This window comes from Lolium rigidum, chromosome 4 (assembly GCF_022539505.1).
Source record: "Lolium rigidum isolate FL_2022 chromosome 4, APGP_CSIRO_Lrig_0.1, whole genome shotgun sequence".
In the NCBI taxonomy this organism is placed as follows: domain Eukaryota; kingdom Viridiplantae; phylum Streptophyta; class Magnoliopsida; order Poales; family Poaceae; genus Lolium; species Lolium rigidum.
In genome coordinates this window covers 1,311,332-1,334,160 of record NC_061511.1, presented here as the reverse complement: position 1 = coordinate 1,334,160, position 22,829 = coordinate 1,311,332, and the positions used below count along the sequence as shown (strand labels likewise).

The 22,829-nt window shown below is 45.4% G+C and overlaps 1 protein-coding gene across 1 annotated transcript; it reads left to right on the top strand.

Annotated features, from left to right (window-relative positions):
* Positions 1-17,288: 17,288 nt before the first annotated feature.
* LOC124707808 (serine carboxypeptidase 2-like) lies at positions 17,289-22,583 on the top strand. Its single transcript, XM_047239502.1, has 9 exons — positions 17,289-17,658; positions 17,740-17,835; positions 17,928-18,020; positions 18,108-18,193; positions 18,266-18,529; positions 18,641-18,771; positions 19,181-19,276; positions 20,125-20,230; positions 22,315-22,583. Exons 1-9 carry the CDS (start codon positions 17,289-17,291, stop codon positions 22,477-22,479), a joined length of 1,407 nt encoding a protein of 468 aa, XP_047095458.1. The 3' UTR covers positions 22,480-22,583.
* Positions 22,584-22,829: the final 246 nt, after the last annotated feature.

Genomic DNA, 22,829 nt, shown 5'->3' with positions numbered 1-22,829 from the left:
CTCCTAACTTTTCATGTGGGACTAAACTTCCAACCTCTTGCCACTCCTTTTTTTTTTTTTTTGAGAAAACAGCAGAAGCTTTATTAGATAATGTTCCGGGGAATACATAAGTGATCCGGAGGATCTATAAACCAAACATGGCGTCCTAGCTCTAAAGATGTAGCTGATCTAGCTAGACGATGCGCCTCCCCGTTCGCTTCTCGCCGTTCATGACCATAACTGGTCTCCCAAAAACCTGCCCTGAGCTGTGCAATATCTCGCAAGATCATGCCGTGTTGCCCATAGCTCATTCCTGAATTAATATCATTTACAACCGAAAGGCAATCTGATGCTATCTTCAGTCTTTGTAGTTGCAAATCACCAGCTAGCACATGGGCTTCTCTACATGCATGCGCTTCCAATATTGATGGTTCTGTAATGCCATCGAAGACCACAGCCGAAGCGCCTAGAAACATGCCCTTGTCATCACGACAAACAGCACCCACTGCCCCTCTCGCCCTGGTCTTTGCAACAGCACCATCTACATTCAGCTTCATAACTCCAGAAGAAGGAGCAATCCACGCTCCTGGATTTGGCTGACCTTCAGCATGAGGACCCGACTGCACTCCTTGTTCCCAAACAAGTTCTGAAATATACCTCTTGATGAACAGATGTGTCGACAAGGGGCTCTGAAATTCCTCCTCGTGTATTGCCTTTCTTCGTGCCCACCAGATCGCCCATAAGGTAACTAGAACATGCACAAATGTCTGCTGACTAAGCGTGTGACACAACGTCATGAGCCAGAGCCTCGGGTCAGTTGTCTCATCCATGATTAGTGGGTCGACCACTTCATCCTCCATTAGAGCCCAGACAGCCCTGGCCATATTGCAATTAATGAGTGAGTGCCTCCAATTATCATCCGATGCACCGCATATAGGGCATGTTGCCGAAGTGGACATATGGCGGCGAAGTTTCTCCTGCCCTGTAGGCAACGACGAACGTGCAAGCCTCCACGCAAATATTCTCAGTTTAGACGGTACCTTTACTTTCCAGAGCTTTTTCCATTGCTTCTCTTGATCATCAGTGTTCGAGCCTTGTGACTTGCCTTCTAACCAGTTAGTGCGTCGCTGTTTAATCCCCACTAACATCTTATATGCAGAACGTACCGTGAACCTTCCACTTTTCTCATAATGCCAGGCCCAAAAATCCTGTTGCACAGTGTGGCTTATTGGAATCTGTTTCACCATCTCAACATCCATGGGAATTAGGTGTTGGTTCAGAACATCTTCTTTCCAGGTCCGAGTAGTTGCACAAATAAACTCAGAGACTAGTTGCGGTGGATTTCGACCTCTAGAACATATTGGCCGCAGATTAAAGTCCCTCGGCACCCAATTTTCGCCCCATACATTTGTTGATCTCCCGTCTCCTATACGCCTGATGAGTCCCAGGTTCAGTACATCCCTACCTTCGCAAAGTGCCCGCCAAATCTGAGACGGGTTGCTCCCCACCGGAGCATGCAGCACATCAGTTGTTGGGAAGTATACTGCTTTGAGCATTCTTGCACTCAAGGAAATTGGGTCAATCAAGATCCTCCACACCTGTCGAGCAAGCAAAGCGAGATTGAAAATTTCAAGGTCTCGGAATCCCATCCCTCCTTGGTACTTAGGCATCGCCATAGATTCCCAAGAGACCCACGCAGTTTTCCTTTCCCCCTTCTTACTACCCCACCAAAACTTCCTGATGAGCGAGGTAATGTGCTGGCAGAGTCCTCTTGGCAATTTGAACAAGGCCATTGAGTAGGTTGGAATCGCCTGAATTACTGACTTGATTAAAATTTCTTTGCCCCCATTCGACAACAGCTTCGCCAACCAACCTTGGATCCTCTTCCATACTCTGTCTTTTAAGTATGCAAAGGCTCCATTTTTTGACCGTCCTACATCTGATGGTAGTCCCATGTACTTTTCATTCAACGTTTCAGTTTGCACATTAAGAACCTCTTTGATTGCAGCCCTTGCTTGATCAGAAACCTTCTTCCCAAAAAATATAGCAGATTTGTCATGGTTAACCCTCTGGCCAGATGCATTACAGTAGATATCAAAAATACTCTTCAGTTTTGCTGCCTCACCGCTAGATGCTTTGCAGAACAATAAGCAGTCATCAGCAAATAGTAAATGATTTACTTTCGGTGCCGTAGCAGCAACATGGATACCTTTCAACTCTCCTGACGTGAGTGCATTCTTCAGAAGGCATGAAAGTCCCTCTCCGACCAACAAAAATAGGTACGGTGACAAGGGATCACCCTGACGTATTCCTCTTGTTGGCTTGAATTCTTCAGTTCGGCATCCATTAAACAGTACTGAAAATGTAACAGACCGTACACCTCTCATCACGGTTTCCACAAAAGTGTGTGACAAACCAAGTTTCTTCATTATAGCTTCCATATATACCCACTCTATACGATCGTAAGCTTTTTTCATATCCAGTTTCAATGCACAATGGCCATTCCTCTTGCTTCTGTTGCGCTTCATAAAATGTAAGCACTCATATGCTGTTATGACGTTGTCAGTAATCAGCCGGCCTGACACGAAAGCCGATTGCTCTTCTGAAATAATCTCCGGTAGGATCTGCTTCAATCGATTAGCGAGTACTTTGGACGCGATTTTTAAAACCACATTGCACAAGCTAATTGGACGATATTGAGACAGCGATGTAGGACTTTGTACCTTAGGAATAAGAACGATGAACGTTTTATTGATCTTCTCCGGGGAATCCACTCCATTGAGCACCCGAATCACAATGTCAGTGATCTCATCACCACACAACTGCCAATGTTTCTGGAAAAAGTGAGCTGGGTAACCATCTGGACCTGGCGCTTTTGTTGGAAACATTTGGAACAGAGCATCTTTCACCTCTTTGGCCGTATACGGTGCATTTAGCGACTCATTCATGTCACTTGTAACCTTACAAGGCACATGGGAGAGTACCTCCTCAATCCCTATCACTGGCTCTGAAGTGTAGAGCTCTCCAAAAAATTCACGAGTATGTTGCTCCAAATCAGACGGTCTCTCGCACACCGTCCCATCCTCTTTAACTAAACGGTTTATTTGGTTCTTCTTTTTACGACTGCTGGCCTTGTGATGAAAGAACCTTGTATTCTTGTCCCCTTCATTCAACCATTGTACTCGTGCACGTTGCCTCCACATCACCTCTTCTCTGTGACAAAGCTCAATTATGCGCTGCTCTACTTTTTGCTCTTCATAGGTTGGGCCGACCCTAGATGGTTCTGCCCTCAGACCTTGAAGTTTACGACGCAAAACCCTCAATTCTGAACGGACTGCGCCGAACGTGCTCGTGCCCCATCCTGTCATCATCACAGCAGTACGGTTGAGCTTCTCATGCAACTCACCTACAGTGGTTGCTTTACCACTGTCCCACGCGGACTTCAGAATGGATCTAAACTCCCCATGTCTCTCCCACATAATTTCATACCGAAACAATTTTTCATTTGCTATTCTTTGGTTCTGGGCCTCCATACGATTCAGCAAAAGGATGGGAGAGTGATCCGACTTAACAGCAGTTTTTTTTCGATAAAGGATGCTTTATTACTTCAAAAAGCAATTACATCCAGCCTCTGCATAACCAGGATGCACACAGCCGTTTGTTGTCTCAAGTGACCAAAGTTGTAGAAAAACAAAAATAGGCGAAATACATATCGGAACGATGAATCATATAACGCCTAAGAGCTAGGTGGTGCAACTATCCGTAGACTATGCTGCCACCCATGTAGGGAAAAAGTATCCCTCGCCGTATCCTCCAACCGTGTACGGACCTCCGTAAACAGGTCTCGGTTCTCCACACGCTGAAGAGGTAACCACGAACGGAGAATACCTGTGCATCTGTAGATAACCTGCAACAAAGAGCAATTTATATCGTTAAAGATCTTGTCATTTCTACATAGCCAGAGCGCCCAGATAACTCGCTAGCGCCCCCATCCTAAGAAGCATTTTAAACCTTGAGTTGATACCATGAAGCCAATTGCCAAAGACATTAGCGACACTAGTCGGAGGATACAAGGTAGACGCTACTTGGATGATCGACCATATAGATCTCGCAAATTGGCACTCGGAAGAATAAATGATTGATAGTTTCATCATGATGACAAAAAACACATCGTGTACTTCCGTGCCAATTCCGCTTAACAAGATTGTCTTTGGTGAGAATAACCCCTCGACGAAGATACCATCCAAAAATTTTAATTTTTAATGGTATCTTCATCTTCCAAATTTTCTTATTATTATCAAGCTGGTAAATCAGAAAGTAGCATCGCATTGTATAAAGATTTTACGGAAAAAGAACCATCTACGTGGAGGTTCCATCGAAATTCATCTGGTTCTGGCGATAACTGAATATCTCCAAGCCTCTGAATTAGGTTGTTCCATGCCACGAGCCTTTGTCCTAGTAAAACCCGTCTGAACGTCACATTCGGGGGTGAGGTAGCCATTACGGTTGCAATGGTATCACCTTGGCGACGCGCAATTCTATACAAAGCGGGATACTTGTTCACATAGGGGTGCATTGTCTAGCCAAGCATCTTCCCGTAAACGTATCTGCGCTCCATTCTTAATGGAGAAAGTCCCATGTCGAAAAAAAACATTTTTTGTCGCCATAAGACCAGCCCGAAGTGTGAATCCCCGGGTTTCCAAACCACCCGAGATAATGTCTTCGAGCCGATGTATTTTCTCCGAAGTATAGTTTGCCAAATCCCATCCTCGGTAAGTAGCTTAAAAAGCCATTTACCCGAGAAGAGCTGAATTCTTGACTTTCAGGTCATGAACTCCAAGCCCTCCTTGATCTTTGGGACTACAAACTATACTCCATTTAACCAGCCGATATTTCTTTTTCTCGTTGTCCCCTTGCCAAAAGAATCTGGATCGATAATAATCGAGTTTATGCAGAATTCCTTTTGGTAGGATGAAGAATGATAACATATACGGTACCATATTAGTTAGTACTGAATTAATGAGTACCAATCTTCCACCCAGGGACAACAATTTACCTTTCCAACTACTAAGGCGTTTTTGTAATCTTTCTTCCACTAATTTCCATTCCGCAATTGTCAGTCTCCGATAGTGAATCGGAATACCCAAATAGCGAATCGGAAATTGGCCTTGCCCACAACCAAATAACTCTGTATACGGAGCTACATCGTCTTGGGCATCACCGAAGCAGAACAATTCACTTTTATGGAAGTTAATTTTCAGTCCTGATAATTGCTCAAAAGATGCTAAAATTAATTTCAGATTTCGAGCTTTTTCAAGATCATGATCCATAAACAGAATTGTATCATCAGCGTATTGAAGGATAGATAAGCCACCATCAACCAGATGTGGAATCACACCTTCAATCTGACCATCAGACTTGGCTCTCTCTATGAGTACCGCCAACATATCCGCTACGATGTTAAATAACATCGGAGATAGCGGATCACCCTGGCGTAACCCTTTTCGTGTTTGGAAGTAGTGTCCGGTGTCATCATTAACCCGGATTGCAACACTTCCTCCATACACGAAGTCATGAATTAGAGCTCGCCACTCGGGCGAAAAACCTTTCATCCCGAGTGTCCGTTGAAGGAAAGACCATTTAACTTTATCATACGCCTTCTCAAAATCAAGCTTTAAAATAACCCCATTTAATTTCTTAGAATGCATCTCATGTACCGTCTCATGCAAAACCGCCACTCCATCAAGGATATTACGTCCTTGCATAAAGGCTGTCTGCGATGGTAAAACAACATGATCCGCAACCGTATTAAGTCTAATGGTGGCCACTTTCGTGAAAATCTTGAAACTTACATTTAATAGGCAAATGGGTCTATATTGTTGGATCCTTTCTGCCTCATTAATTTTCGGTAACAAGATAACTTCACCAAAATTTAGACGAAATAATTCTAGTTGTCCAATGTGTAAATCACTGAACAAATCTAGAAGGTCCGATTTAATAGTATCCCGGAAAGTTTGATAAAACTCTGCTGGAAACCCATCCGGACCCGGTGCTTTGTTACATTCCATTTGGAAAACTGCCTTCTTAACCTCTTCCTCGGTATAAGGTGCGGTTAGCAAGCCATTTTCTTCCAAAGAAACTTGGGGTATATCATCCGTTAAGTCCTCGTTAAGAGAGAAAGTACTTTCCTCCGGAGGACCAAACAGACCCTTATAATAATTTGTAATGTAAGACTTGAGTTGCTCATGGCCTTCAATCAACCCTTCATCTTGAATAAGAGAGTGAATACGTTTTTTCCGGTGTCTCCCATTAGCTAAGCCATGGAAATACCGCGTGTTCGAGTCTCCTTCCAAGATGAATTGAGCTTTGGATCGTTGATACCATTTGAGCTCCTCTTCGCGAAGAAGACCCGCCATCTGTTCATTGGATTGATTTTTAAGTTCAATCTCATGTGTAGACAGGGGTCTAGTCTCCGCAACAGCCTCAAGCTCATCAATCACAGTTGATAAGCGAGACTTCTCTTTTTAAGAATACCAGCCGTATGGGCAGCCCAACCGGATAGATGTTTGCGCATAGAACGCATTTTATTATTCCATCTCAAAATGGGCGTACTCCCCCCGACCGGTCTGTCCCAAACCCTTTTAACCATATCATGAAATCCCTCTCGATATAACCAGCCAAGTTCAAATTTGAACGGCCGTTTACGAACGGGTGTGGGATTCCCGGTGGTTAAAAGGATGGGAGCGTGGTCGGACAGTTTTTCAATACGTTCTAGTGCGCGGATCGACACCGGAGGGTATTTATTTTCCCATTCGGTATCCATCAACACGCGATCTAGTTTCTCGTATGTGGGCTCCGGCAAGCTGTTCGCCCAAGTAAACCGTCGACCAGATCATAAACACCTCTCTTAAGTCAAGGCTATCAATGACAGCGTTGAACAAGAAAGGCCAATGACCATCAAAACGGCCTTTACTTTTCTCATGAGGAAACCTCAACAAATTAAAATCACCTCCGATTAAAATCGGGTAGGGATTATCCTTTGTAAGGTTTACCAACTCACGTAAAAAGTCAGCCTTAAACTCTTCTTGAGCGGCACCATACACAGCAACCAGACTCCACACGAAACCGTCGGCTTTATTCTGAATGTCGAGTTTAATATGATACTCTCCATCAGAACTAGCCAAGACGGTCATGGTGTCTATGCGGACGCCAAGTAAAATGCCTCCGGACCTACCTCGTGGCGGGCGAGAGAACCATCGAAAGTTAATCCCGCCCGACAAACGGTCGAGAAAACTTTGAGAGAAATTTCGCCTACCCGTCTCCGATATAGCAAGAAAATCTAAATCATAATCTCTACAACCATCAGCAATGTGGGAATGCTTAGCCAAGTCGCGAAGACCTCTGCTATTCCGAAACATGCCATTCATCGAGAGACTATTTTAGATTTAGAGTTCTTGCCATACCTACGAGATTTCTTTCCAGCCGATGATCGAGAACCACGTTCGGATGCTTGCAAATCAGAACTAAGCTCCGCATGTTCTAGATCAACTTCTGAAATGTTGCCAATTATAGCCGAGAGAATTTGACCATCTAGGATGTCATCATCTTCATCATCGTCTATAATCGCCGTTTCAGAGCCCAATGGAGTCATTCGGGGCAACCGTTAAACGGTCAAGCTCCGTTTGTCTCAACACATTAGCCGAAACAGAAATCTCGTCATTACGACTACCCAAAGAAATCCCTAGGCTACTCAAATTAGAAGAAATACGAGTATCTGAAAAAGAAACAAAAGACTTAGACGGTTGTTTAGTACCTGCCGTGTCGAGGTTCATCTCCGCCTTGCGTCGCATGGCTCGCTGCATGACGTCCTCATCCGTCGCCCCCGCCCCATCCTCCGAAAGAGCAAACCTCCCACTCCTCCTCACCGTCGGGCTGAACGACCGGAGGAGGAACCGTGGGTGAAGGCTGCCGCAAGGAGGCTGGCGAAGAGGTGGGCGAGCGAGGGCGGCGAACCAGCCGGTGAAGAAGATGGCGATGACACGGGGGTAGTGGGTGAAGAAGCCCCCTGTATCATCCCCGCCATGACCGTCGTAGGCGCGGAAGCCGTCGGAGCCGCTGTCTCGGAAGACTTAGCCGCCATAGGCGGCTCGGTCCCCGAGTCTGCAGCTCCTCCGCCGCAGCGCCTCTCGGAACTGGTAGAGACGGAGAAGGCACGGCCTGCGTGACCATCCGGCCCTCCTGCGTGTCGCCCTCCGAGGCTGGCTGCCTCGGCGAAGAAGATACCACGACTCCCTGCTGCACCGACGGCGCGGCCGCCCCAACGGTCTGAAGCGGGGACGCCGTGGCCGGCTGTGGCGAGGATCCCGACGCGGGGGTCGAGGCCAAAGCCGGCGCGGCCTGCTGCCCCGACGCGGGTGTCACGGCCTGGTGGGGCGGCGAGGTCGGCTGTGCATGCTGCGCCGACGCAGAGGACAGCGTCTCCACCGACAGCGGCTGCCCCACTGACCCCGACTGAGGCGAAGTAGAAGCCGGAGTCAGTGGCTGCTGCGCCCGCGGTAGAACTGAGACCGGACGAGTGCGACCCTGCATAAAAGTCCGAACTCTGGAAGGTGAGGGCTCCCGTGGAGCCATAGGAGAAGAGGCTACCAAGTGCGGCGACTCGACTCTAGCTCGAGCCACAATCTGCCGCCCTCTATCTGTCATCGGCGAGTGGTTGAACGGAGTCAACGCCACTTGCGCGAGCCTGCACCGCCGGTGTGCCTGTATGCGAGGGAGGGTGACCATCAACATCCATACCAGCAGCCTCCGGCGCCGCATCAGTAGGAGCTTCATCATGCCTGTCCTCGTCAGAACCATGAGAACCATCATCATCCCCTCCTTCTTTCCAGAAAAAAGGACAAAACCGAGGGTCTGGCTGGAACCCCACCGCCTCACGACTGAAACGAAAAAGATAACCATTAAGCTTTAAAAGAGCAACCACCTCCAGGCAACCATTATTCTTCTCCAGAACTGAAGGGTCACGCATAGCCACTAGCACACGAATAATCCCCTGACTCCGAAGCGAGAACAAATCAACATCAAGAGTGGTGCCAATAAGAGAACCCACTGCCCAGAGACCGAGGAAATGGCGAACGCAGTCCGGGACTCCACCGACATGTACCCAAACCGGCTCCATAACAAAGAGAGGCTGCACATCCTGATGTACCCAAGAAGAAACTAGAACCTGAGCATTAACCTTGGGCACACTCATCTGCATACCATCAATCCTGGACAGATCATCAGCTGTAGGGATACCAATAAGAAAAGCATTAGCCCCATGGGGCACCGCCTCCCATGTCCATGCTGGGTTCCCTGGACACATGCGGGCCATCAGACTCTGAACATCAGCTGCAGAGACAGTTCCCTCCCCTGACACCTGCACTAAAGCTGTGGGTGCACCAGAAGAAATCATCTGTGGCTTATACACTGAGTCTGGAATCTGAAGATCAAGGGTGGCATCATTACCGCAACCAACAAAGAAGCTCGAAGGTCGAGGTAACTTCAGAATTGGGCATCTAATAGTAGGATGTGCCCCAGAATCACAAATCAGACAATAATGAATAGCCTTACGAGTCCTTAGTAGCATGAGTCTTAACATCGCATTTCCAGCATTTTCCGGCCTTCTTCTCGCTTCACCACGGGAGCAACCGCAACAGGAACCGGAACCAAAGGCTGCATCGGGACCGGGGCGCAACAGAACCCATCATCAAAGCTGGCTGCCCCATCTGTCCTGGCACCGGCTGTCCAAGAGGCGGCACGGTCTGTCCCATAAGAGGTGGCTGCTGCCCTCCAGGAGGCACCGGCTGCCCTCCGGGTGCAGCGGTCTTCTTCTTGCGCCTCTTCTTCACCTGTCCGGGCTGCGGCGGTGGCTGCTGGTGTACCTGTTGTTGCAAAGGAGGCTGCACCATACCCTGCTGATTAGGAACAGGAAGCTGAAACTGATTTTGAAACTGTGGATACTGCTGAGGCGGCGCGAACTGCATTGGCGGCTGAGGCATCGGCGGCCGAAAAGGCGGGCGGTACCCCGCGGAAGAACCTGAATACGGGGCCTGTTGTCTCGGAACCGGCACGGGCTGCGGCATAGACGCACCCGCCGGCCACCCCTGGAAGCCTGGCAAGGGGAAAACGTACACTCCAAGGGGAGTGCTCCGGTGTCCCCCCTCAACTCCATGTTTCTAAAAAATTGGAGCTGCTTCAGTTTTTTTTTAATCTATGGAGTTGTTGTAGCTTTTGGTACAAATACGTGGAGTTGGTTCCGTGGAACAGAAAAACACGGAACGGCTGTCCACCGGTAAGTGACCAAAACATTACGCACGTCTTATCTTTCTCCCCTCCCCGCGCAGACTCTTCCCCGATTTGACTTCACCGCAACGCGATTCACGCCGCGAATCGAGGCCGCCGGCAAAAGAACCAATGTACCTTTAGCCGGAGTCAAACTTGTCTGATTCATTCTTGCTTCCACACAAATCGAGCTGTAGCTTGTTGCCGCTGCCAGAAGCTTGTTATGGGCGCCTCAACCAACTTGGTGAGGCGGCGTGAGACGTAGTGGAGGTGACAGTAAGCTACTGGCGGCGACGGCAGCGAGCTACAACTCGATTTGCGCAGCGGCGAGAACGAATCGGACAAGTTTGATTCCAGCGAAAGGTACGTGGACTCGTTTGCCGGAGGCCATGATTCAGTGGCGACAAATGTAAATCGCGTTGCGGTAAAGTCAAATGGCGCGGGAGGAGAAAGGAGAGAGATAACACGTGACCGCTCCAACATAAAAACACGAAGTGGCCATAATTTACATCCGACTACTACTGATTACTGACCGAAACGTTACACACGTGTTCTCTCTCTCCTACCTCCTCTCGCGCCATTCGACTTCACCACAATGCGATTTACATTTGTCGCCACTGAATCATGGCCTCTAGTGAACGAGTCGACGTACCTTTCGCTGGAGTCGAACTTGTCTGATTCGTTCTCGCCGCTTCGCAAATCGAGTTGTAGCTCGCTGCCACCGTCAGGAGCTTGCTGTCACCTCCACTACGTCTCACGCCGCCTTACCCAGGACGAAGTTGGTTGAGGCGGCCACAACAAGCGGCGGCGGCAACAAGCTGCAACTCAATTTGCACGAAATCAAGAATGAATCGGGCAAGTTTGACTCCACGTATTTGTACCAAAAGCTAGAGCAACTCCACAGATCAGGAAAAAAAAAACTAGAGCAACTCCACAGATCAAAAAAAAAAACTAGAGCAGCTCCAATTTTTTTAGAAACATGAAGTTGAGGGGGGGACACCGGAGTACTCCCCACACTCCAATCCGTGGATGCTAGTGCCCGATCCAGCCTCACCCTACAATAGTCGCCCCCCTGTATTCTTCTCTCAAAAGTCCAGTCAAGGCCATGGTAGCCTAGATCAATTAATTCACACACATCCACACACTCCCGGAAGAGGTTTATCTGCGCATCATCTCTCTCGTTTGGCCCAAACTGCTCCTCTCTCCGCAGAACTTCATTAAAATCGCCGATGCATAACCAAGGAAGATCACAGTCTGCTTTACAGAATCTCATCATGTCCCATGTTTTGTATCGAAAGCTTCTATTCGCTTCACCATACCAAGCTGTAATTCTCCAAGGATCCTCTCCTGGCTCTCTAACTACCATGTCTATGTGGTATTTCGAGAAATTTCTCAAGTCTAGAACTAACGGGTTGCTCCAGTAGATGCATAAGCCCCCGCTTCGTCCAGTACTACCTACTCCATACGCATGATCATATCCAAATGTGGAGGCCAAGCCTTCCATCCTATACTTGGCAATCTGTGTCTCCAATAAACACAAGATTGTTGGCGAGTGTATCCGTGCGAGCTCGCGCACCTCATTAACTGTCGCAGAATCGCCTAACCCGCGACAGTTTAGGCTTAAAGTACTCATTGGGCCTGGCGGTCCTCCTCGGAGGCCGCCTCTGTTGTATTGTGTTCCGAAATCTATTTACCTGTTGTACTATGGAAGGAGTCCTAACGGACTACGGCGTACCAACCGTGCTAGACGTAGCACATCTACAACTCTATTTCGTGTTCCCAAGAAAGAGAGTTGTTTGCCCCTATATATAGTCCAAGGTAGTCATAGAATAGATGAGAGAGAGTTTCTCCATATTGATAGCACGCAGAGGGTTTGTCCTCTCGTGTATTGTAATACTCCTCCAATTATAGTGATACGCCGCCGTGCGTTCCGTGGTTTTTTCCCGTTTGGGTTTTCCACGTAAAAATCTGTGTTCTTGTTCTTTGTTTGATCTACTTTATTTGCACGGTTTTGTAACAAGTGGTATCAGAGCATCAGGCTTCAAGATCGATCCGCTGCCCGGGAGACTTTCCATTGCGCTCGCGGGCAGCACCGCGTCTCGTCGTTTGGATCAACCGCTGCGTCTCGCGGCATCAAGCAGCATCTACAAGTCTAAGGTACAGTTGTTTTTCGTGAGATTGGATCTACAAATTCAACTCAGTTTCCGCTGCGTCCCGTGCGGCCGTGCGCCGCCTTTGAAGATACGTCTGCTGCAGTTGGAATCGGTGCATCGTTCGTCACTTCTTAGCTCGCCAGGATCGACAGGATTTCGGCCGAGCGATCTGCGGCGCGTTCCATCCTGCGCTAGTTTCCATGTTTCGACAGGAATTCTTTTTCCGCTGATTTGACGAACAACTGAAGCTGTGCGTTAGTGGGATTCATAGACGGTTTACCAGATTGGTTTAAAACAGCTACAACCATCGTCCAGAGAATCAAGTCCAGAGGTGGAGCTAGTCTCCTGCTCATTCACGTGAGGCTACAGATTTATTTTCGGCTCTCCGTATTGCTACGTCCAGCCAAAACAAAACCAGGTGCTATCTGTTTATGTTTTTTGCTCTGCAGTTTTAATTCTACATACTCTAGAATTTTTCTGTGGCTTGTACTGCTTCTTGTACTGCTTTGTGATCACAGTTTTATCGACTCATGGAAATCATAAAGTACGATGTTCAGCTGTTGTATTATGACACAAGGTTTACCCTATGGCAAGTCGAGATGCGAGCGTTGTTGGCGCAAGCCAATTATGAGTTTGCACTGGATAGTTTTGGAAATAAGTGAGCTGCTGTTTGGACTGATAAGGAGAAAAGAAAGAATCCTACTTCGCCTATGATCGATGATTTGACACTGGTATGATCATCGTTTTATAGTTTTCAGTTTAAGGTGGAGTTTATTGGATTATGACCTGTCAGGAGATATGATGGATGCAAGTTCAGATATTATGTTGCTGCAATTATATGAAGAACACAATTCAATTATCTGAAAAAAAATGGAGGAGGTAATTTTGCTGTTATGCATGTGAAGGTTTTGCTTTGTTACTTAAGTTCGTGATGAGGATTATTTGAGGTGCAAGGATATTGTTTTCTGATAGATACTACAACATTTAGTACTGTAAGTTTCAGTGCAATTCAGTTGGCTTTGCTCTTTCAAGGGGGGTCTATTGCAGAGTTGAAGATCCATTGCATGTTTGAGGTTTCATCATCCGATAGTTGTTCTACAAGGCAGTTTTTGACCATGTCATGGATTTTCATTAACCATTATGAGTCGGCAGTTTTTTGGTGTACGTGATGCCCTTCGTACCATATGCTCTTGTATGAGTATTTTTGCCGACGTTTGTGCTTCTGTTTGTAGCACATTCAGATTCTATGAGATGAGTTCTTCACAATGTTATGTGCACCAAGATGTTGCACTATGAGCTATGCGCTCGTTCAGGCACCACAGGAGATATGATGACTTATGTCATTTGATGTTTGAGCAGTTTCAGTTTCTTTGAGGTCGGTGGCACAGACTCAGACTTTTGCTGGGGTTTTACAGGATACCCAGACTCGTATGTCTGCTTTGTTGACAGCTGTGTTGTTTTCTGGACGACCCAAGATTGATTTGCTCAATTTGACTTCATGAGAAGTTTATTAGTCCTATGGACGTTTCAAGGCACAAGGTTTACTTGTGATGACTTTAGTTGAGGAGTTGAATGCTATCTATGACTGTTGCAAGGGATTTCGGCTCAAGGTGGAGTTTGTTGTATTGTGTTCCGAAATCTATTTACCTGTTGTACTATGGAAGGAGTCCTAACGGACTACGGCGTACCAACCGTGCTAGACGTAGCACATCTACAACTCTATTTCGTGTTCCCCAAGAGAGAGAGTTGTTTGCCCCTATATATAGTCCAAGGTAGTCATAGAATAGATGAGAGAGAGTTTCTCCATATTGATAGCACGCAGAGGGTTTGTCCTCTCGTGTATTGTAATACTCCTCCAATTATAGTGATACGCCGCCGTGCGTTCCGTGGTTTTTTCCCGTTTGGGTTTTCCACGTAAAAATCTGTGTTCTTGTTCTTTGTTTGATCTACTTTATTTGCGCGGTTTTGTAACAGCCTCTGTCGCCATGACAATATCATTCACTTCTTCTGAATTGTTACCGTCTGCCCCTTTCTTTGTTCGTTTCCTTTCTCTTGGAGATGTATAGTTTGGTGGTGGAGGTGGCACTAGGTTAGACGCGCCACTCCCCTCACCCTGTTCTCCTTTCCCGTCATCCTTTGGTAGAATATGACCTTCATCCTCCTATGACTCACCGCCAAACGTCAGTTGTTGTTTGGCACTTCCCTTGCCCTCTTTTCCCTTCCCATCTGCATCTGCAGAACCATGTGGATTTTTCTTGAGAGGGCTGGAAGCAGTATCGTCCAAATTATCCGCATCAAAGGCCTCGTCCGAAGGACGTTTTCGCACCATTGCTGCTTCTCCACAGCCTCCTCGACCACGGCCACCCGATCTTCCACCATAAGGTGCTCTGAAATTACGTTGCCCGCCTAGCTGAACCCTCCTTTTAGCTATCATCCATTTGCCATACTGTACTGCCTCAGGGGGATGCACTCCATCGCCACATTCCTCCATGTCATGGCCCATGATACCACATACATCACAAAAATATCCTATCTTCTCATACTTCACTTGCAATAAAATTCGGTCTGTTCCACCCAGATTCAGCGGTGTGAAGCGTATCAGTGGCTTACTCACATCAATATTAGCTCTTACACGTATGTAATCTCCTTCATACCATCTTTGATGAGTCATCTCAACGCTTTGCACCCTGCCAATCCTTCGAGCCAATTGATCTACAACTGGTTGGACTCGATACAGTTCAGGTATAGAATGGATTTGCGCCCACACAGCCACCCTATCCAGCGGAACCTCAGAAGGCTTGATCAGACCATCATATTCTGCAATAACAACAACCAATTTGCGGAACAGCCACGGACCCTGGTGCATCACTTTATTCCAATCACCCAAACAGAAAAATTTGAAGGTGAAGAGGTTATCATCCACTTCACGAAGCTCTGGATCATTGGCAAGGCCCCATACATACCTCAAGGTCTCAAAGAGCGCCTCAGAACTAAACGGTTTCCTTGTGTTTACTCGTGCTACCGCTAGCCATCTAGCCTGCTTTTTCATCGCTGCAAGATCCATTTCTCCAATGAAACATCATCCAATTATCCCTCTCTCAGGTCTAAATTCTGCAAGGCTCGAGCAAGTGCTTCATCTCCCTCTCTCCCTTTACCTCCGCCAGAAGAGCTTGCCGATGCTGCCATCACGCCCTCTGCCTAAGACCAATCTAAACCTAAAAACCTCCTCCTAGAAGATGCCAAGGCCGGGCGGACAGGCCAGCTGTCCCCTGGGTCAGCCCGAGCAGTCGACCAGAGGGAGGAATAGGTAAGATCACTGGTGTAACCGGTGGAATCTCACGCCGATGACAGAGTCGCCGGCGGAGCAGTAAAACCCTAATCGCCTAGGGTAAAAAAAATTCAACTCGCAGGGTTGGTTATCTGTACCTCTTGCCACTCCCTAGTGAGCTACCACCAACTTGGGCTCAAACTCACAAGGCTGCCACTATGTGGGCTTTGAGATTTATAGGAAAATCTGAAATCTAGTATGGCTCACTGAGTGCAGGCCCAATATTTCAACAAGTACAAGTACATTCGCGCAGATAAGCAAGTACAGTCGCGCACACGAGTAAGTACAGTTGCACACCCGAGCGAATACAGTAGTCGCGCACACGAGCGAGTACAGTCGCGCACACGAGCGAGTACATGTACAGAAGTACGGTGATGCACACAAGCAACTACAGGTACAGAAGTATAGTCGCGCATCCGAGGAAGTACTGATACAGGTACAATAACGCACACGAGTAAGTACAGTGGATAAAGGGAAAACTGCATCAAATACACTAAAAACAGAAGTACTTATCAGTTGAAACACGAGTACAGTTAGATACACATCACGAGGACAACCATACTGGCATTGGAAGTACGGAAAAAAAATATTCTGAAAGCTATCAAAATGGGATCTAGTTTTGAATATCTCGACGCGAGGATCTTAAAAGTGAAAACGGATCGTAATTTGGACTTATGGTTTTCAAGATATTTTATTAAAAACAAACAAATCTAGAAAAATAAAGGGAAAACTGATACAACGCAGCCCCTCTGTCTCCTCTCTCCTCCTTCATCCCCACCTTGCTTCTCCTTGCGACACGTGGCGAGCAGGGATACCACTTCCCAGAAATTTTCTGACACCACAACGCGCCACTTGTCGCGTGCGGAGCGAGTTGTTTTCCCTTCGCGAATGTCGGTCTTTTTCTAACGATTTCAGAGTTTCTGTTGTTGTCGTTCATGATCATATCATAGTAGATATTTAAATCAGTGTTCCATTCTATTCCAAGAGCCCACAAGAATCCTTGGCTGAAATTGCATTGATAGAAAAGGTGAATAATATCTTCCTTTGGATATGTATCACATAATGCGTAGTCTGTGAACTGAACATAGAAATTCTTTTTCTTCATAATGTCCTTTATATTTAACAATGCAGAAGAATTATGCCTTGGGAGACTACATGATTTCCAGATGTTCCAATATTTTTGTGTATTTTACTTGGCTGACCAAACCAAAGGGCGAAGGATTACAAACGAGCTAGTTTGCTAAAATGGTTTCCAAGCAATCGACGCCGTTTCTTATCTTCCATCATTCCATGTCCCTTTCTCTCAGCGTCCTGTAACCGAAGTGACAATGTCGCAATCCGTCTCTCAATTTGTATTTCTGGTCGTAATCACGTTTGGTCAATAAACTGAATTATATAGGAGAAAAAAGAAGATAACATCAGGAAAGCGTGTGGTCCGAACCAACAATGACGTCAATTGCTCGCTATTTATGCTTACTGCACCAATCCCAACAGTTTCATCTGTAATCATGAATACAATGATCGGCCGTAGGCCCCTGGTAGCTCTAGTAGCGGTGTTGATGTTCCTTCTCCGGCCAGCTGCGACGGCGGCAGCGAGTGGCCACGCTGCGGACCGCATCGACCGTCTGCCTGGACAGCCGCCGGTGGACTTCGACATGTACTCAGGGTACATCACGGTGGAGAAGAGCGCCGGACGGTCGCTGTTCTATCTGCTACAGGAGGCGCCTGAGGAGGCCCAGCCGGCGCCGCTGGTGCTCTGGCTCAACGGCGGGCCCGGCTGCTCCTCCATCGCGTACGGCGCCTCCGAGGAGCTCGGCGCGTTTCTCATCACGCCGCGTGGCGCGGGCCTCTTCTTGAATGAGTACCGGTGGAACAAAGGTAGGAGTACCAAACTTGATTGATCGAAAGGTTTATGCATGTCATGCTTCTTGCATTGGATAATAAAGTGTGAACTTGCAGTGGCCAACATCCTCTTCTTGGACTCGCCGGCCGGCGTCGGATTCTCGTACACCAACACCACCTCCGACCTCTACACCTCCGGCGACAACAGGACAGGCAGGTTATCTAGATGCCACTGTATAGTTACATGCCATTCTGCCCCCATGGCATCCAACGGTATTTACAAGGGGCATTTTTCTTAGTTGCAGCTCATGACTCCTACACTTTCTTGGCAAAATGGTTCGAGAAGTTCCCACATTACAAGTATCGCGATTTCTACATTGCTGGCGAGAGCTATGCAGGCATAAGTTCTTGTCCTCTTCTCCTCAATCTACTCAATTTCATGTGCTTAATTCTTCTCCTAATCATTTCATAACCTGAAACTTCAGGGCACTATGTCCCGGAGTTATCCCAGCTCGTCCACCGGAACAACAAAGGCATCGAGAAACCCATCATCAACTTCAAAGGGTTCATGGTACGGTTAATTTTGACATTCATCGCCTGCCCTGATCTCTAGCTGCAGCCTGAAACCTAATTTATTATGCAGATCGGGAATGCTGTGATCGACGACTACCACGACTACCGCGGCACGTTCGAGTTCTGGTGGAACCACGGGCTGGTCTCCGACGAAACCTACCGCCTCCTCAACCGCTCATGCATCGATGACTCCTCCGTCCACCCGTCGCCGGCGTGCGGTGCCGCGTTCAACGTCTCAATGGAGGAGCAGGGAAACATCGACTTGTACAGCATCTACACGCCCACCTGCAACGAGACGGCGACGGCTAGCCGACGGCGGCCAAGGGGACGCTACGTGAGTATCCTGGACCCTGATTTCCGTCGTCGTCGTTCAGTAAAGCCATGTTAACTTTCGAAGCAAAACGCCCTACCGGTTGCTGTTGCACACTTATATAGTTATATGCAGCCATGGATGACCGGATCGTATGACCCGTGCACTGATCGATACTCCACGGCCTACTACAACCGGCCGGATGTGCAGAGGGCTCTCCACGCCAACGTCACCGGCGCCATAAACTACCCCTGGGTGACCTGCAGGTCCGTGCTAGCTCCTTCACTTTCCAGTTTGCACACTATATATATACTGTAATTGGAAAAATGTAGAGCGGTTTCAGTTTTCAAATACTGGCACATAAAGGATGGTGAAGTGTCTATCGCTTTTATTTTGGTATAATAGCTAGCTTGTTGGAGGGGAAGATGAGTATCTCAAAAATAGCTTTATTTTTGAATAAATCTCAAAAATAGCTGTGCCGCATTATATTAGCGCCTTGTAGTAGCTTTCTTTCTTTGCTTTTTGGTTCCTTTTGTTTTCACTTTGTACATGACACTTATCGAGAATTTACAAACTGTACGACAGTACAGATACACATACTGTGCAACTTCAAAAAAGGCTTTATAGGATTATGCTCGTTTTAGCTTCACTTATTATGTAGTAAATGAATTGCAGTGACCCCATCTATAACAACTGGCGTGATGCTCCGAGGTCCATGCTTCCTATTTACAAAGAGCTTATTGAAGCTGGTCTAAGGATATGGGTCTTCAGGTCAGTTTATTCCTTTTTGGAAATAAAATTCTTTCTTTGAATGCATCATCATTTCTTAACTTATTCAGAACGCCACACAGCTGCTACAATAGTCTTTTTTTGCTACGTAATTTATAAGGAATATCTTGGCTGCTATCAGATAGATTATACACGTCCTATGTTCGTTGACAAAACACAAAAGTGTTTATTCTGGATGTATTGATAAATCAAATCGTCCCTTATAACGTCACACATGCTAAGATAACAGTACTCTGATCATACGCATATTGGTGCATGCATGATGCATCTCAATGATTAGATCTCATATTGTTCAGTTCGTAACATTTTGTTACACAAAGTCCATAATAGCAGTACATGCTAAGATAGGTACTCGATCTTGTCGATTCTGTTGTACATCATGCAAGCTGCTGCCAGGAACTCATCAGGCATCAGCGGCCAGTTCAAATTAGTTAACCAGAACAATTGCACAAAATGCGTTGATTTGACTGAATGAAATCGTTCCGAAGTAGCTGCTGCGAGTTAACAATTAGATATGCATAATCTGTATCTATGCATAATATTCCTCTGTTCACCCGTCAGCCCAACAGCAACCGGCCATAGTTGGACCACGGGAAGTCTCCTTTCCTCACATAATTATTTTCCTGAGCTACTACCAAGGTTGCAATCTTGTTGAGATTGACATTCAAGAACATGCCCATGGATAGCGGTTTATTGTAAAAGGTTAATGAGTTCTCATTTGGAACACAAGGGGCCGAGGCGTTGTTGTTGATCTATCAGCTCCAGACTACCGCACAACTCAGTTACCGTGCCTAAACATTTAAATAATATTTGTTTTATTTATTTCCCAGCGGAGACACGGACGCAGTAGTCCCCTTGACAGCAACGAGATACTCCATCGGCGCTATGGGTCTTGCAACCACTAATAGTTGGTATCCTTGGTATGATGTCCAAGAGGTCAGCCTTATTCCACTTATAAGTTGCTTAATTATATATAAATAAAATTATTTTTTATGTACTAAAGCATGCTTTACCGAAAATAAAATCATGCTTTGATGGGCATGGAAATACACTAGATCAGTTCAAGCAATATACAGGGTTCTATAGAGTTATGAGGTTAATCCACATCATCTAAATTATTACGATATTTAAATTTGTAATTATTGGATGAGATTTACGAAAGATTATTTAATGACGTAGCTGTTTAGTTTCCTTTTAACACATTCATATCTAGAGCGATTATACGTAGTTTTGATACGTGTCTACAGTTTAAGCGTGTGAAGTCATTTTGGTAGGGCATACAGTGGAGTCGGTGAGAAAAACCTTTTAGACGTGAACTCCCGTGAGTGACTAAACAAATGGCCATGTCAATTCAGAAAAATACTTAGACATGCTAGCTAGCCGTGTCCGACTTCTGAAAAAAAAACGTATACATGTGTTCTTTCATTTTTGCAATATATCAAACAATGTACACATACGCTAGTTGAGTCTGTTCGAGAAAAAAAAAAGGTACACTAGGTAGCTAGGTCGGTGGAAATAGCTGAGTCCATTCACGAAAATTTAAAAATCTAACACAAGCTTAGCTAATTAAAAAAGGCTAGAACGCTGAAAGCGACTTTTGGGCGGGAATATTTGCAATAAATAATAGGGAGTGGTGTTTTCGAACATGGGAGCATATGCTCTCTCTATTTTAAAATGCATCTTACACATATTTTGAATTTCAAAAAAATTGAAATCAAAAATTCGCATGTAAATCTTCTCGTGCTACACGCTTACAAAGTTTGTTTCATAAAAAACGACTTATCATGTAACGTGTGTAAAAAAGACAAAACTCAGTGCTAAAAATAATACTTTTCACAAGATAAGTTTTCTCTTTTTTATAGATCACAAAAAATATTGTTTTTTCGTGAAACTTGACGAACGAACATATATTATGAAGAAGTACATGTAAAAAAATTTGTTAAATTTTTTCAACATTTCGAAATATGATTTTTTGGTAGAGGGTGCATACGCACCCGGGAGCCGAATTGAATTTCCGCAATAACTTAACTTATATAGTATGCGAAAAGATAAATGATAAAGACATACTTGAGTGCATAAATCTATCAATGTGAATGATTCAGTATAAAAAATAATTACAATACAAACTACACAATAAATTTGAAGCAAACATAAAAAAAACAGATGTGAAATATTCAAAAAAAAACTATACGCAAACATTCCGTGTAAGGCTGCAAAATAAGAATTTAAGAATCAAACGGGTAAATATTACTCCCTCCATTCCTATATATAAGTCATATAGTTTTTTGCAAAAAATATCCAGAATATAAGGTGTATTGCATTGCCCCGCTTGTATGTACAATATTTTAGGGATTTGATTTGGTTTTCTTATCTTATGCAAAGTCCTCTATTAGCTCACCTCAATTTCCTAAGGTTAAACCTAGCCAAATATGGTGTATTTTTTTCTAAATGTGCGTTCTTTAATTTCCGTGCCTGAAACTATATGGCTTATATATAGGAACGGATTGAGTATTATAATTGGTTTAAGCATATTATCCATATAGTTAGATCTCAGAAATATCGATCTTTTTAAAGGTAGATAATATCACATCGGTGTATATAAATTATATATTATTGACTTGATCTATTAGACAATTATAGTTAGCATAAGACCGGAAATAATATATATATATATATATATATATACTAGAAATTTGTATGAAACGTTTCTAACCATAAAATATGATATCCATGAAACCATAACTTTCTTTCTCAGAAACTCTCCAACCACTTAAGATGGTGCATTTTCATCTTCGAGGACCACCATGCTAGTTTGTATAATTACTTTATTATCTTCGCAGATTTCACATGGCCCTATGGAGATTGCAATCTGCATGCGACATGCCGCACGCATTTTATCACTAGACACGGCATTAGTTTTTTTAAACTACTAATACTACATGTAACAAGCATAATTAATTGTTTCTTACGAAATCATGAGCATAATTAACTAATGCTTGTGTGATGCATTTCTTGATCAGGTTGGCGGTTGGAGCCAGGTATACGAGGGCCTCACATTGGTGACTGTCCGAGGCGCGGGTCATGAGGTTCCTCTGCACCGTCCACGACAAGCCCTCATCATGTTTCAGCACTTCCTCCAGGGCAAGCCCATGCCAGGACATACAACAAATGGAACTTTGGCTTAACAAAGAAATAGATAGAAGTTAAACTGTAATCTAGCTGTGGAAGCAATCTATACCTAATGTATATATATCTATAGCAAATAATAAAGAAGTTAATGTTTCCTTGATTTCTTACGTCGAATTGCGCTTTCGTCCATCTTGGATTTACGTTTTCGTCCATCCTCGATCATGTATACAAGAAAACAGCCACACGAACGGGAGAGGAACCCCCAATCTATCTATATATTAAAGCTGAAGAAAATAGCTCTTTGTTTGCTATGCCACCTAAGCTTGTTTACTATGTCTACAGTGGATCATCTTATATCAAGCTGAAGAAAATAGCTCTTTGTTTGCTATTCCACCTAAGCTTGTTT

Bases quoted from the DNA above. Each gene is read 5' to 3' on its own strand.
- LOC124707808 (XM_047239502.1), top strand. From the start codon at position 17,289: ATGAATACAATGATCGGCCGTAGGCCCCTGGTAGCTCTAGTAGCGGTG. The intron at 17,836-17,927 runs GCAGGTTATCTA...TCTTAGTTGCAG, and splicing joins CTCCGGCGACAACAGGACAG to CTCATGACTCCTACACTTTC. The intron at 18,194-18,265 runs GTACGGTTAATT...TTTATTATGCAG, and splicing joins TCAACTTCAAAGGGTTCATG to ATCGGGAATGCTGTGATCGA.